Genomic DNA, 17,375 nt, shown 5'->3' with positions numbered 1-17,375 from the left:
GAAACTGGTAAGTGTACCAATCTTAAAGTTACCAGAATTGAACAAAACTTTTGTGCTGAGGACTGATGCGTCCGATACGGGTCTTGGGGCTGTTTTACTACAGAAGCAAGAGGGGATGAAATAACCCATTGCTTATGCAAGTAGGAACTTGCTCCCTAGGGAGAAAGACTACTCCGTGATTGAGAAGGAGTGCCTAGCCTTAGTATAGGGGATAGGAAAATTCCATACGTACCTTTTCGCGAGAGAGTTTACCTTACAAACGGACCATCAGTCGCTCTTATAACTGGACAAAGCAAAGGTCACCAATGCAAGATTGGTGCGTTGGGCGTTGTCTTTGCAATCGTATAGTTTCCGGATCGAAGTGATTCAAGGATCGGAAAATGTGGGTGCTGATTTTTAAGTAGGGTGTAATTAGCAGATCATTTTCGTTCAGTATTCAAATTGGAAGTTTTAACAATTGTTTATGTTCACATTCCGTGATTTTTCTAAAAGTGATACCACTTTTTTTAGAGGGGAGGTATTGTCACGGAATTAAATTATTTTATTTATTGAATACATGTACTCCGGTTTCGTTTTTTGTTACAACGTTACCCGAGGATGATTTATGTATATTGTGTCGTATTTCGAAATAGTGAGTTCGGTTGATCCCATGCCGCACGTGCGAAGTGCTATCGATGGGACGAACCAATGCATATAATGCACAGACTATGTTTGTGTATAAATATTTCACCGTACGTAAGTTTCTTTACAATACGGAATAGTCTTGTCAGCCGGTAGTCTGCTTCAAAAACTTGCACATCTTCAGCTGTAGAGGTATGTAAGTTTCTTAATTTCTGGTTTATAAGCTATAACTACTGTACTACCACGTTTATTTTTTAATCTTTGCTATGTAGCTTTGGTTTACGAAGTATAATGCACATATTTCTATTCTCGTTTTCTACTTAGCAAGGGATTTATATTAGTAATGAAAAGCTACATTTTCTCAAAAAAGCTGTTTAATATAGTAGGATTTTTATCGAGCAAGATTAGGTTTATTTTTTAACTTGTCATTATTGTGCTGATAATGTAATCTATATAACTTACCGTGTATAACGTCATTACGTTATTATGCCCGTGTCATGTATAGCATACTGTATTGGATATATTTTCAGCTGTCTGTGACTGGAACGTCTGTGACCGAAGTGTCTGTGTCTGTGTCTGTGACCAGAGTGTCTGTGTCTGGAGTGACCGGAGTGTCTGTGTCTGGAGTGACCGGAGTGTCTAATGTCCTGGGTGTCTGGATTGTCTAATGTCCGGGGTGTCCGAAGTGTTTAATGTCCGGAGTGTATAATGTTCGGAGTGTTCCGAGTGTTTCGAAGTGTTCCGAGTGTCCAGAGTCTGTAGCAGCTGTGAAGCTGAAACAAAGTGTACTGATGACGGAATGTCTCCGTACATGTAATTTGTTAGCCCTGGGCTAATTTTGGGGTTCGTAAAACCCAGCGTATCTTTCGGGACTGTACAGATAAGTTGTATATCTGTCCCTCTCGAGGGCTTTTAAACAAGACCACGTAATGTGCATTGAGACTGATGGTGCGATGGGCTTTACTTTGTTGAAACAAATTTTGAGTGATGTAAATGACACTGGCATTACGATGATGCCCTTTGCGTGTAAACCAAAGTTTAATTTCTTCTTCGTCTTCTCCTAACATGTCGAAAATGACCAAATGGGTTTGACGGGAGTCAGACACGATTGCATCGTCTTCTTTAGGAATGCCTTCCACAAATACGATGGAATCGCCTTGACTTTCTCGCAAGAGGCTGTACTCCGATTGCCACTCGTTGTAACACCACACGATGCGTTGAGGTGGACGATCGATCAAATGATGTTTATGTTTGACAAATTCGGTTTTGCCTGAACCGCTAGGTCCATCATTGAGTATGTTAAAGGGATGGCGAAGATACAAAGCCTCCCAACTGGCACAATCTAAGTGTTTGTCGATGACTTTCACAGTCGAGGAAGAGGGAGCAGAAATAGCCATAGTGTCAGGAATGTCACTTGTGGCACGAAAACAGACAAGACAAGAGTTTTTATACTTTTTTTCAGGACACGTTTACTGAATGTTTTAAACATGAACACGAAATACAAAAATACATAAAAGCCAAAGGATTAAGTACAACGATAAAAGGCACCTGAAAACGATCAACGTGGAAAAGAAACAAATTTCTGTACAATATGTTTTGGTTAATGTTCTGACCAGTTCAACAGGGGGTAAGGTCAAACAAGTGTCCTCCCGAAAGGGCCTTTCAGGAATGTACACGACAGTCCTGTTCTGAGTGACGAATTCTTCTTCTGGTACTGTCACTAACACAGGTTGAAAAGTGACTATTTTTCTTTGGACGTTGAAAGGAAGGATCACAACTCTCGAGCATACTGGGCCACTTCTTGGGTCCAAGCCCCAAAACCCCCTTTTTTCCAGGCACGTACATCTGTCCAGTGGGGGTGTAAGTCACAAGCTACACACACATCGTCATACACATCTTCAGTAGCTAAATGTTGACGAATCGTTTTTTCTCGTAGAGAAGTATCCAGATAAAAACGCAAGGCTTTGAGCAAAATGAATCTTTCGTGACCATTTAAGGCCATTTGGGTGGTAAGTACTGTTCGTAAAGAGTCCACAAGGAATCGGCTGGTAAACCAAATCCAAGAAAACAAGTCACTAAGACACACACCACTTGTCGACCCAGATTGAAAGGAAACAGTTCTTGAAATAATTGATGGTAATGATCCACGGTTTGAATATGGTCATTGAGTTCCTTCCACGGAATCTGTTCAATCACATGTGATAAAAGCCTTGGCATGGCAGCCTGTATTTATACTTTTTTTCGGATGCAATAAATGTACTTTCTGCCTAGAGATATTCGTTTTCTCTCTGTTATAATCCATTGTGGGGTTGTTGTTTTTTTTTCGCGGGGGGGGGGGGGGCTCGTCTACTCGTGTTGTAATTTCCGATGAACAAGATCATGTTGAATCATGTTGAATCTAACTGTAAGATTAAACTACGCAGTGCATTTGTATGAAATATGGCAGTATTATCGATAAAATCTTGTTTAAATGACTGCTGACTAATTATCCTGGATGAACTTTCAGATATAATATTTTGCCAGAGTGACATTGCAAATGAGTTTGTAAACACGTACCACCTGCCTGAACCGGATCACTTGAGTACATGAGAGGGGATTGGAAACTCAATCCTACAGTCTGGGTGATTACAAACATCTGTGTGTGTTTTCCAGTAGGGAATCCAAATACTCCATGTGCTAACCTACACTCCAAAGTTCGTTCTACGGTTCGTTCAGACGTTTCCTCTTTCTCTAAACAGATGTTACATAAAAGATGTTTGTAATTCTTCAACTTTTCTTCCTCAATTCGTTGCAGTAGGTCTATCTCGAAGTAACGAAAAACATGAACATGTCGATCGTTTGCGACCTCAAAGTGTTGAACAATGTCTGACCACTGAAACAATTTCTGACGCATCTGTTCTCTTATAGCATTTAGGTACCAGTGGTTAAACATCTGGTGACGTAATGAATGCAATTGTTCTTTACGTTTCACTTGAATTTTTGCCAGTGCTCGGTACATCCGTTCTCTCAACTCCACGGGCAAGCCACGAATGTTCTCTTCTAAAGTATCCATGAATAGGTCATACTAAATCCTCTTTTGTCTGTCACAAGAAATGTAATGTCTACACAGACATGGTTTTACTTCAGTAGCAAATCTAAAAGGTTCAGTTACTAACCTACAGATCACAGTTCCTTCAGCAGTTTCCTCTTTCACTAAGTTGACGTTGCGTAAAAGAAGTTGGTAACTCTTTAACTCTTCTTCTGGAATTCGGTGCAGTATGTTTACATTGTAAGAAATAGAATCATAAATAACAAGTCAGTCCTATTTAAAACCAAGGGGTAGCTTATGAAGGTCTGACCAATGAAACACTTTCTGATGAATCAGTCCTTTTATAGCATTCAGGTACCAATGATTCAAACACCGGTGACGTAACGGATGCAACTGTTCTTTACGTTTCACTTGTATTTTGACCAGTTCTCGGTAAATGCGTTCTCTCAACTCCACAGGCAAAGCACGAATGTTCTCTTGTAAAGTATCCATTCAGGGATTACTGATATTGTCCTACTAAAGGTAAATAGTGACAACTGGGAGACCATCGAGCATGTTCCAGTTAAGCTGAATCTTGCGGTTCCCAGTGGTGAAGTGACACATCGCAACTGAAGCACTTGACTTTATCCCCTTCACCCAAGTAGACAAATCCGGCTCTGGCTAATTCTTCGGGGGTTGGTCCTCCCAGATACTTAGGCCATTTTCCTTTGAAAGATTGAAAACGATTTTCAAAGTTGCAGTATTCAGACAAACGCACATGGAAAGAATATTCGTCTTTCACAGGTTCGTTTCTGCTGTGAACCTTGCGTCTTCAGATGTTGTTGGTAACAGACTGGACTGACAAAAGTGCACTGACAAGTAGGGCAATGCACTCGTTCTTGTCCTTCGTCCAGACAGGGTTGAAAGGCCAAACATCCTGAGCATTTCGATTTTTGAATAGTTTTCCAGGCTCTTTTCCATTCTGCAGTGTCGTTCTTGTTGTCATAGGTTCGTCCCACCACAATAGCCCTGGCTAAATAAATGTGGTCTTGAGGGTTGTGAATTTGGACAAGACTCTTTCTGGTGCTGCGAAGGTTGTTCACCAATAACACCTTTTTGCGTTGTCCGGTCCATTGAGGAGGAGAGACTTGTGTCATGTCCAGTGTGGCTTTTCCATCGGTGATGTCAAACTTGTCATTGGATTGTTGCACGTGTTGAATCTTGTCCATGACTTTGGAAGGGGTCAATTCTGCAGGGCTACTAAACTCGATCCAAACAGGGGATTTCAAGCCGTCGTGTTGTATGGAAAGTCTCAAGCGATCGTCTTCTTTGGGGTGACATTGTCGCTTCACTGTGGTGAGCAAAGAATCCCACATCTCGGTGATGAATTCTTCTGCTTTCTCCAGTGGTACGTCGGACTTGAAATCTTTAAATTTCACCGTGTATTTGTAAGCCGTGGTTCTAAATTTTGTTGAGGTTCGCTTTTCCATCTCTCAAATGTGATAGTACTTTTCAGGGTTGACTAAGGGTGGTGAACTTGGGCTAGGTGCAGACTCTCTGGGTTTGGATTCTGGTTCACTCATGTCCTCTTCAAAATGACTGGCATGAATTTGTGCCAAGACTTCAGCATGGGTACTAGGCGATAGATCACGTTTCTGTCTCTTACGTTCTTCTCCTCCTTTCTTCTCTATTGAATTGAATCGTTTCATCTTGACTGCAAAAATTCAAATGACTAAAGTTTAAACACCATGGGTTACTTTATATCCATGACAGACAGCGTATATAAAGGGTGTGCGTCTTGTCCTTCCACTATTCATTTCACTCTCAAACCGAGCAGAACATGGACGAGACTAGACAGATCGAACTTTTCATCAGAGCTTTGCGAGGGGTCATCAGACAATTTTCTTCAGACCAGCCGACGGACTACTCACCCTCCTTTCGAGATAAAAGTCAAGATACTTGCTATATCTGTCAGAAGAAAGGGCATTGGTCTTCAGAGTGTCCAGACCGTCAAAAAAACCAAGGGTTAAAAGAGACAAAAGTCAAGATACCTGTTATCATTGTCAAGAAAAAAGAATTGGTCTCCAGATTGCCCTAAGAAACAACAGGAGCGAGAAGAAGAGGGGAGTAATGAAGAGGAAGAAAAGGAAGAAAGCAGACAGGTGAAGAAACAGAAACAGGAGACAAAAAGAAGAAGGGAAGAAAGTAAGAATAAAGAGGAGGAAAAGCTGTGAAAGTGAAGATATTTTTTAAAAAAAGAGAGTGAAGAAAGAAAAAGAAGAAGCCTAAGAACTTTTTAAGGTGCTATGTGGTGTTGTGAATTAGATTGTATAATTTGTACCAGAATAAACAGTCTATAAAACGTAAGTGTCTCTTGGTTTTGATTTTTAGAATAAGAATCTACACTCGCGCACTCAATCATTCACACGTACTATAGGGGTTAAGAAAGGGATATTTGAGTTTTAATTGATGTTGGCTATTGAAATACTATCTCCTTTCGAGAGATATGGGTGGCCCTGAAAAGGGCCTTTGTGTCTTGGTGAGTTTTAAAAAACAAACTTAGGAAGCAATCAACTTTAACTGTCTTAAGTCTTTATCACGGCCAAGGCCTACTTCTGGACTGCGTACTGTCGATGATGATGATTTGGTAGAAATTATTAAGGCTGGTATGGTAGGTGTTGTCACAGGGTTGGATTGTTTAGCTCGGGAAGGTCTTTTTCTCTTCGGTCGTAATAAAGAAGTCTGATACATTTGTTTCAGACTTCTTAACTCTGCTAAAATGTCTAACAGTACCGTCCCGGTTTGACTTTCCCCCTCTTGTTTCTTGGCTGCTTCTTCTTGTTGTTTCTTTCTTACCTCTTCTTCTTGCTCTTGCAGGAGAAAAGCTTGTTCCGCTTCCTTTTGCTGTTGAATGAATTTCTCCAATTCTTCTTTCTGTCTCTGTTTATAATTCACCACGTGTGGTAAAGAAGGAGAAGGTGACGAAGGTACTGGTTCAGGAACAAATTCTTGCGAAAGAAAATCCACAAAATCCCAATTCACCTCTTCTGGAAGTAAGTCCTGGTTCACTTGGGTAGTCTCCACGGTCGGTGCATCCCAATTCATTTTCTTCTGAGTTTCCGTCATGTTTATGCTCACTGTGTCGCATGGATTGACTGCGCACAAACGTCTCTATATAGGGAATGTGACGTCACGGACTGCTCTTTTCCGATTGGACGAATGTTGACTGAATTTTGTAACGCGTGTTTGGATTGGTCACTCAGCTCAATCCGTTTCGATCCTCCCTCTCTCTATAAATACTCGCAGTTCCTGCATATCTTCACCTGTTCTCGTCACCAAGATGTGGACCGACGTGGAATCCTCTACTCTTGTATCTTCAATGATGTTTAGAACGGACTTACCCATGTACATCCGATCTACGTGGACTATTGTAAAGATGACGGATACCTGTGTGTGGAAAAGAAGAATCTACGTAGAAAGACAAGGTTGTTTAAAGAGAGTAATGATCTACGGTCCCGAAGTAAGACAGAGTTTAAGGACGAGAAGGAGACCTAAGCAGTGCCCTCTATGTTAACGTATGGTATGTTAACATAAAACCAAAGGCCCTTTTCAGGGCCACTCCAATGCCTCGAAAAGAGATTTCCTTTCATGCCAACATTTCTTTTTTTATATGTCTGTTGTGTTCTATAAATCTCTCCTGTTCCATAACACTATACAGACTCACCATGTTAAATTTCCCTTGTCGCTATATAGACCCACCATATATTCCCATGTTCAATTCCCCTTGTCGCTCTACAGGCCCACCATATATTCCCATGTTCAATTCTGTTTGTCGGTATAAGGCATTCAAAATTTTCCCATGTTAAATTTCCATTGTCGCTATAAGACAAGCCCCTTATTTTAACACTAAAATTCCCTTGTCGCTACAATGCATATCATGTGCTCCCCATGTTAAATTCCCCTTGTCGCTATAATGCCACTCCTGTATTCCCTATGTTAAATTCCCCTTATCGCTATAATGCCTATCCTGTGCTCCCCATGTTAAATTCCCATTGTCGCCAAACGGCAAACTCACTATTTTAACATTAAAGTCCCCTTGTCGCTGAATCGTCCCCATATACTACTCATGTGTCTTACTCGGCTTTCATCTAGCAGTAGATTTCTCAAAGTCGTCTCGACGAATTTTTATAAATATAAAAAACTTTTAGAACGTGTACCTAGTTAGATAATATGCAGGAAACGCTGAAATCAAAATCCTCTTAGCAGGTGTTCAATTAGTACAAACTATCGATGCAGTATATTAATATTTGCGTGTTGTTGTTTTTCTTGGGGTTTTTCGGGGGTGGGGGTGGGTTAATACCAGATACCCATAGGGCGTCCCTTAGTATGCTGTTTCCTCTCTACGAAATTCGTTACGACATTTTTTTTTGTGGACGGATCTCTATCCCCTAGAGATAAAATGTCAAAGAAGGGTCTATGTTATAATCTTACGGTATGTGTCGTACGAGACCTCCGTTATCTAGCTGATTTCTCGAAATCGGCTCAACGAAATTTCTCAGAACTTCTTTCGTTACTACACTAGTTTCTAGAGATAACATCTCATGAAGGGTCCTCGTCAACTATCTTTGAAGGTGATACTTAACGACCAAACTGTATAAGTAAGATATCATCTTCTTGCGTCATGTGCTTTACCTGCCCTCCACTCCCCTTTATAACCCCACTTTCTGGAAATCGGTTACAAGTATGCTAAGTTCCCCAGTTCCAAGGACTTCAAAACAATATTCAAGTCAACTGAAGGCTTCTTAAACTCGTAAATACTCCACATAATTCTCCTGTAAGGACATGACGACCACACACGAGAAATCTCAAAGTTCACACTGGTATGGGTTTCTTTTGTGGTTTCCGTTTTACTTGAGTTATTAGTAAGCTTTTCGAACCCGAATAATAATACTTAACGCTATGCAACACAAGACACGACCCAAATGCCTAACACAACTAATTAATCCTATATCAAATTACAAAACACACGTATTCCTATCAATATCCTAAACGATTCCTACATATAGTCAGTGATCTGTCTATATTTAGGTTCATATAGCACTCCCCAATCAGGTCAGAATTACACCACTGCATGCTCTAAAAAGCTTTCATCGCATTAACTAATTGGTAACCAATTACAAACTGAATTGGGAATAATGAATAAGAAAATTAAAAAAAAAACGTGTAAATAAGGAATAAGTATTAAAATGTATGTGAAAATATTTGAATCGGGAATAAGTAACTGGTTACTTATTCCTTATTGAATCGGTAACTGGTTACTTATTCCTTATTGAATCGGGAATAAGGAATAAGGAATAAGTAACCAACTTTATTTCGCTGTTTACTTCTTGTTTCTAGAATAGTCTATTTCGGTTAAAAGGGTGTTGTCTGTGTCCAATATTTGCAATGTCAAGTTTTAATACTTCTTAAACAAATTGAACAGATAAATAGGATGAACTCTTGTGTACATGCATTCAAAGAAATATAAATCCAAAATTTATGGAATTATTGAGATTTTTAAAGATGGTGAATTACATCACATCTGTTGCTTGAAAACACAGACTGACCCATGCAAATATGATGACTGTTGCTAAAGATCTCCCATTGGATTCAGAATACCAAGAAGTTGACAGAGTCTGGGACCCACTGGCAACAATCAGGTTAGAACTTATAAATCAATGAATAAAATGACAAAGTTCTGTGCATCATTTATATCCATGATGCCTTCTGTTGTTCAAATCCATTTGGGGTACAAAGAAACAGGATGGTGTGAGAATACTAAAGGTTCAGACAACTCAGACTGATGTTAAGAAACAAAATTAGTAGTGAACAGGTGAACAATATCATAACAAAATATATTCTGCCTTATGGTGAGTGTATACAATTTAGAAATCAATCTACCATGTGGAAGTTCCTCAACAGTTGGGGTTGGTCTCAGAAAAGCAGCTGCATCATAATTTGTTGTGTCTATTAAAATCTGGTAAAACTTTTCAAAGGCTTGTCTGCCTCGCCTGGGAACAATATCCAGTATTTTCTGTATCTTCTTAATATTAGTTGTCTCTGCCTAATGAAGCAAGAAAAATCAGATAATATTAAAATGGAAAAAAAAGTTATAGCTAAACAATACCATGAACAAATAATGCCTGATGCAATCACAATATCTAGACACAAATAAGATATTTACATGCAATCATGTTATGTGTAAATGTTTCAAGTTCATGATATTCCAGTCTGGAAGAAGTCTCATTTATGAAGAAGAAGGAAAATGAATGATCAACCATGAAAAATCCTATCATTTTCCAATGAACATCCTAAAATTCTTGAATGTCATTTGAAGCAATTTAATTTTTCACTGAAACAGACATTATCATATGACGGTTAATTCAATGCACATCAATTTCACTCTTGTGCCTCCATCTTGTTACTGAATCATATATACAAGACCCTTGTGTGCAGAAAAAAAACTTTTGCTACATGTATTATCATCCAGATTCAACCCTAATTGTTACTACTGTTTCCCTCCAAGTCCCATTTCTCTAGAAATTTGAAAGAATGACCAAAACTTAATTTCCTTTGGCACCAAGGATGCTACTGTCAATAAAGTGACTGCTATAATGCCTGTGTAATAGATATGCTACTGTCAATAAAGTGACTGATATAATGCCTGTGATAGATATGCTACTGTCAATAAAGTGACTGCTGTGATAGCTGTGATAGATATGCTACTGTCAAGAAAGTTACTGCTATGATAGCTGTGATAGATATGCTACTGTCAATAAAGTGACTGCTATAATGTCTGTGATAGATATGCTACTGTCAATAAAGTGACTGCTTTAATGCCTGTGATAGATATGCTACTGTCAATAAAGTGACTGCTATGATAGCTGTGATAGATATGCTACTGTCAAGAAAGTTACTGCTATAATGTCTGTCATGTATTGTCTGGCAAGACAAACAAGACTGGTAATTTCTGAAGAACTACAAGGAGAAGATTTACAATACAAGCCAGTGTATTGCTCTTGTTTCTATAACAGACAATATTGTAGAACTGGCATTATTTAGGGCAAATTTGCCCTGAATGCAAAAACATGAGTGCCTCAAATGGACTGATGTTCTACTTGGCAATAGGAATTTCCAGGAAATCAAGATAAGACCATTTCTTCCTTTTTACTGCTGAGTGTTGAAACCATCTCTTCAGCAATAACAAGATTTTCATACTAGCTGCTTTAGTGCACATACTGTATCTGATCAGCTTGGTACCATTTTCATATAATTAGGATACAGCTTGGTACCATTTTCATATATTTAGGATACAGCTTGGTACCATTTTTATATATTTAGGATACAGCTTGGTACCATTTGCATATATTTAGGATACAGCTTGGTACCATTTTCATATATTTAGGATACAGCTTGTTCATATATTTAGGATACAGCTTGGTACCATTTTTATATAATTAGGATACAGCTTGGTACCATTTTCATATAATTAGGATACAGCTTGGTACCATTTTCATATAATTAGGATACAGCTTGGTACCATTTTCATATAATTAGGATACTGCAGGCATCACTAGAAGTCTTTTGGTGAAAACTGATCATCCATTCAGCAGGAGTAATGACAAAAAGATTTTCAAGATGAACTATTGTGGTGGCCAAAATGGTTGTACAACCAGCACCATTTTCATTTAGGATCTACTAAAATATGTTGATACAGCCATTCATTTTAAAGGAACAGAGACAGATACAAAATATTTTCAAGATAACCACTACGCTAACCATACTGTGGGTTAGTCATTTTCTTTTTAGGACCAAGCAGACACCATAAAACTCTTCTGATGAAAACCTTCATGTCAAAATGACTTTCCATTTAAGAAGAGCAGTGAAAATGTGATTTTCAAGACAGCTATACGTTGGCCGTCAAATCAGCACCATTTTAGTTTAGTTTCAAAACATTATAAGAAACCAATTTTTTCCCAGTAAAATATGTTCAGTAAATACATGTAATACTTACCTGATGAAAATACCTTAGAAAAACTACTACTACCTTGAAATCCAGCCTTCCCAAGCTAAGCCATTTTAGGTAAAAAGCTAAAAGCTATCTATCCACATTGGTAAGAGTTAGGGTGATCTACCCTTCATACAGAGAATGGCATCAAATCCTGTGACTACTTCAGTTACTATTGGAGTGTCAGGCAATCTTGCCATATGGATATAACTGCAGTTAGGCAGGAAGGGTGTATGTATTATGATCGGGCAAGCATTACTAAAGAAACATATTTTGCAAACATAATTGGTTTCTTCTTCAAAATCATTATATGATCAATATACCTTAGGAGAAATAGGTTAAAGGTGTTGGGAGTCACATGCCCCTACCCCGGAGAGACATACCATCTCTGGTCCCTGCAGTATGTAAGACAGTTTCTAGATAACCTGACAATAGAATAGACTCCATCAGTCAGTGAGTGACTTTGAAAGGGATAAATTTTCTCTTCTGCAAATCCAGCTTAAGTTGTGAAGCCATGTCCTTATGAAGCTGTCAAATGACCACAGCTATAGGTCCTAACAGGTTGAGCTGAACCTTTTGGGATGAAAGATCTCTGAAATAAAAGCTGGAGGAAGTGAACTCCATCCCTGGATTGCATGGATAATGTCAGTTAGACAGCGCCACTCAAATGCAACACATGTGGCAACTGCAAACTACAATGGCCTCAATGAGTGGCAAATTCATTTGATTTAAGATTATTTCCCGATATGCAGAATGAGTCATCCATTTTAAAGTGTCTGATTATGCTGATATATCATCCTTTCCCTATGTAGGGTAAGAAGAGGCATGATATCCCTTGATGCACCAGCTCAGTCCTTTTTAGGTACCACTTCAGAATCACACTAGGGTCCAGTAGACAACCCTGAGATGAAGAGTCCAAAGCAGACAGGGATTTCACAACAAAAGTCTGACTCCATTCAACGTAAGCCTGTTCTTGGCAATGAAAGCAATGGCAGTCATGATTTATGCTGTCAGATCCTGTTGGTACTGCAGGTAGATCAGGTCAGCTTGCTAATTCTGCCTGCCTTCAATAATGCGAGTAGGAAGCGGGTCTTACATGAGAGGTGAACCAATGAAGCCCTCTAGAGCAGTTCAAAAAAGTGTCCTACACAACCATGTCAGCACCCTTGATAGAATCCACCTTGGGCACAAAGCCAATGCCTTTTATGTGTGAACTTAAAATTTGACAGCAGATCGGATAGGTCTACAGTGTAGAAATGCTTCCTTAACAAGTAATATTATGGCAAAGCAGTAAATTTTGGACTTGTAGTAATACATGTAGTACCAACTAATGGTTTTGAAGATCAAAACATTGGTACTGGACTATTACGTTTGAAATCCGGTAGTATTACTGCAAGTGTTAGATATTAACAAAGAAGTAAAGCAGCAAGAAATATCACTACAAGATGGGTTTCAGGAGTAACAATGTCATCATGTTACTATATTAACAAAAATCATTAATGCATATCATTCAACGTTATCCTTGTAGCAAAATTACTCCATTGGGTTTTTGTGAAGACAAAATCAGTGTTCCACTCTCGCCTGGAAAATTATAGGACTCATGCTACTACATGGATTTGAGGCAATGTAGTATTATTACTACATCAGGTTTGGAGATTGCATAATCAGCAATACACTGTTACCTTGGAAACAGGGTAATATTACTACATGGGTTCTGTGATTACCAATGTAGTGTTGTTACTACAGGATTTTGGAGGTCACAAAATGAGTGGTACATTTTCACATGGAAATAGGGAAACATTACTACATGATTTTTGTGTTTACCATTATGTAGTGTTCTTATTACAGCAGGGTTTGGAGATCACAAACTCAGTGAAGAATTGTTCTCTGGGAATATAGTAATTTGTTTTACATGGGTTTGGTAATTAGCAATGCAGTATAGTTATTACATCAGGTTTTGGTTATCACAAAAGCAGTTTTACAATGTCACCTAAAAATAGAGTAATATTACTACATGGGCAGCTGTAGCCTAGATTGTTGTTATTATTTCCCACTAAAATTAAGCCCACAATGAAGAATTGTACCCTCATCAGTCAACCTACAGACAAGCTGCACTGATGTCAACTGTGTTTACAGGAGGTAAAAAAACCACTTTAAACTTCTGAAGAAACCTTTTGCTCTCGTACATTGATTCGATGAAGAAATAAAATTATAAACACATTGATATATTATTGTTAATGGATTTACTATATTAGTTATTACATCAAGATTAATTGAAAACACATCACTGTTTTGACTCATTAAATATCTATCCTCAATAATCTACCTAATTATAGGATTCGGGTAGTTTTACATCTGTTTGAACATCCAGTAATAAATTATCTACAATTTTCTGGGGTCACCTTCAGGTAATTTTCTACAATGAACAGGATTGAGAGTTTGTCAAGAAACATGGACACAGAGTCATCTCGAATACTTTGCGACAAAACTTTGCCTTAACCACTAATATAAATGTATGTACTTCTTTTATACATCATTGTTAGAAATCTTTAACTTCTATGATGATAACACATGTTTCTGAAGAAATATCACGATCATACCAGCCAGGTGCTTGTCCTGATAAGATATAAAATTTCTGGGAAAATAACTCTGGCTGACGCTCTACTGACTGCAAAGAATTTGCAAGAATCCAAAATGTTTTTATTCTAAATACTGTATTTCGAAACCATCTCTGATATTCTTAAGAGAAAAAATGGTTTTCTAGATCAGTGGTTGTTAAGTTCTTTATTTTCGCTGATCATTTTAACATTGCTTAGAGACTTGGTGGACTACTTAATGATCTACTGTAATGTTGCGTGTACCCGATAGGTAACTACTGCAGCCTTTCCATGGACCACCTGAATGGAGCTTGTGGACCATCCGTGGTCTGCATACCACAGCTTGAGAACCCATGGCTGCCAGTGTGTAGGATTGGCACTACTTTCATTTAGGACCTATTAGATATCATATTGGTGAAAACCCCATGTTGATATGACCATCCATTTGGGGGTGGGTAGCAATAGGTTATGCTCAACAGTTTCATAATTTGCACTGGGTCTGAATTTACAAAAAGAAAGAATTTCCCTAAATTTCCCCACTGGTATTCCTGTTATCTTTTAAAAAATAACACACGGACCATGTATATAAGTGTTGTTAATCCCTTTTATTCTGGTATATGATTCAATTTGGGTTGGAGAGTATACAGATTTGCATCACTTCGGATGTGCACCTTTCAAAGACTGCTAGCTGTGTTGTTCTCTCCACTACCTAGAGATCTGAGGTAAATTGGGAAAAATAATCACTAGCCTGTATCTTTTCTTCTATTTATTTTATATATATTTTATAACTCATTTATTGCACATTTGGAAGCTAGTATCATTTACTCTAGATAAATTAATTTCCCTGTCTTAATAACTGCTTAAATGAGTGTGCTTTGGACTAGTTCAAGCTCATTTCTTATGCTCATGGAAGCAGCCATTTAGATCAGCTGTTTCTTTTAGACAGTGTGCTTTTCCCCTTATAATGCAACGCCAGTCACAGTACATACAAGTTACACAGCGGTATGCCTTTATTTCCTTCATTGTGCTTGTTGCAAATGCAGACAAGTTTACCATTTTAAATTGCAAGAAGACTTTAACAAAACATCTCATGTTAATAAAACAACTCATATGGGAGAAGTAGCATTAAAAAGGAAGTGGCCATATTGTATTTCCTAGTGGCAACATTTTCAGGAATGTGTTTGTAAAGATTTACGGCAATCCTCCCAATAATTTAGGAGTAGTAGCAATAACAAACTTGTGCCCATGGATAGATGGCTGACAGATGATGGACAATAGGCTATCTCATATGGTCTTCTAGTCTATGCAAAGTAGAGCAAAAATTACAGTCTTACCTCAACTTCTTGTTTCATGGCCTCTGTAAATACATCTCGCTCAAAAAGAAGTTCATTGACCGAATCTGGATCTGCTATGTTATCTCTCAAGTTGACTCTGTTCTTCCTTAAGGTCTCTCTGTCCTGTTCATTCATTCCTCTGTAATATGACAAGATTACGTTTCCTCTGTAATACAACAATATTACATTTCCTCTGTAATACAACAAGATTACATTTCCTCTGTAATACAACAAGATTACATTTCCTCTGTAATATGACAAGATTACATTTCCTCTGTAACACAACAATATTACATTTCCTCTGTAATACAACAAGATTACATTTCCTCTGTAATACAACAATATTATGTTTCCTCTGTAATACAACAATATTACATTTCCTCTGTAATACAACAAGATTACATTTCCTCTCTAATACAACAATATTACGTTTCCTCTGTAATACAACAAGATTACATTTCCTCTGTAATACAACAATCTTACATTTCCTCTGTAATATGACAAGATTACATTTCCTCTGTAATACAACAATCTTACATTTCCTCTGTAATACAAAAAGATTACATTTCCTCTGTAATACAACAAGATTACATTTCCTCTGTAATATGAGAAGATTACATTTCCTCTGTAATACGACAAGATTACATTTCCTCTGCAATACAAGAAGATTACATTTCCTCTTTAATACAACAAGATTACATGTCCTCTGTAATACAAGATTACATTTCCTCTGTAATACAACAAGATTACATTTCCTCCGTAATACAACAAGATTACATTAAATAAAGTAAGTAACAGATACTAAATATAATCATCAGAATGGCTCACATTTTTTATATTGACAGAAAACTGTCATAAATAATTTTTTAATTGTTAAATATTATGATGACAGAATACTGGGGCTTATACTTAGGGTCCAGTTTCACTTCTTGTTACCATGTGCTGGGTACACCTTTTTAATGCATTGTAATAATAAATGTGTTTTTAAAGCATTTTATTTTCTAATCAGTATCTAGTAAACATTTAAAATAAAGACAGAAAGAATTGGAAAATACATAAGTTTTCATTTGTTCCAGACATCAAGCATATCCAACAATGGATTTACAAACTGATGCAAGTGATGCTTACTGTGCAAAAATGGACACATTTTTTTGTTTATATATGTGACACACTGCTCCAGTGGCCTAAGTGGATAGAGCATCCACCTCAGATGCGGAAGGTCCTGGTTTCGAACCCTGACCGAGTCATACCAAAGACTTATAATAATGGTACTAGCAGCTGCTTTGCTTGGTGCTCACCAATTAGAGGTTAGTGTTAGGACTGGTCGGCCTAGTGTGAGAATAATATGAATGGGTGGTACATGATGCTTCATGTCTCTAGTATGATGCCCCAGTGCTAGACTATATCATATTGAACACTTTTATTGTGATACATACCATCTAGAACACAATAATCATGATAATATCACATAGAATGCAATTATGGTCATAGACATCACACAGAATGCAATTATGGTCATATATATCACATAGAATGCAATTATGGTCATAGATATCACACAGAAATGCAATTATGGTCATAGATATCACACAGAATGCAATTATGGTCATAGATATCACACAGAAATGCAATTATGGTCATAGATATCACACAGAATGCAATTATGGTGATAGATACTACATAGAATGCAACTCTGGTGATGGATATGACATTGAATGCAATTATGGTGATAGATATCACATAGAATGCAATTATGGTCATAGATATCA

At 37.8% G+C, this 17,375-nt stretch overlaps 1 protein-coding gene across 1 annotated transcript in view; it reads right to left on the bottom strand.

Moving 5' to 3' along the window:
• The window catches only part of LOC149781960 (caspase-2-like), a 119,294-nt gene extending 103,538 nt beyond the window's left edge, over positions 1 to 15,756 (bottom strand). The window contains exons 1-2 of the mRNA XM_089936142.1: positions 15,607 to 15,756; positions 9,569 to 9,731 (exon numbers count right to left, since the gene is read on the bottom strand). Of these exons, the coding sequence (XP_089792268.1) occupies positions 9,569 to 9,731; positions 15,607 to 15,741 (298 nt within the window). The 5' untranslated portion in view covers positions 15,742 to 15,756. The remainder of the gene's footprint in view (positions 1 to 9,568; positions 9,732 to 15,606) is intronic.
• Between the last annotated feature and the right edge of the window lie 1,619 nt (positions 15,757 to 17,375).

The sequence above is a fragment of the Sinohyriopsis cumingii genome, chromosome 15 (assembly GCF_028554795.1).
Source record: "Sinohyriopsis cumingii isolate HCF-2022 chromosome 15, ASM2855479v2, whole genome shotgun sequence".
NCBI classification, from domain to species: Eukaryota; Metazoa; Mollusca; class Bivalvia; order Unionida; family Unionidae; genus Sinohyriopsis; species Sinohyriopsis cumingii.
This window is presented reverse-complemented; position numbering and strand designations above follow the sequence as displayed.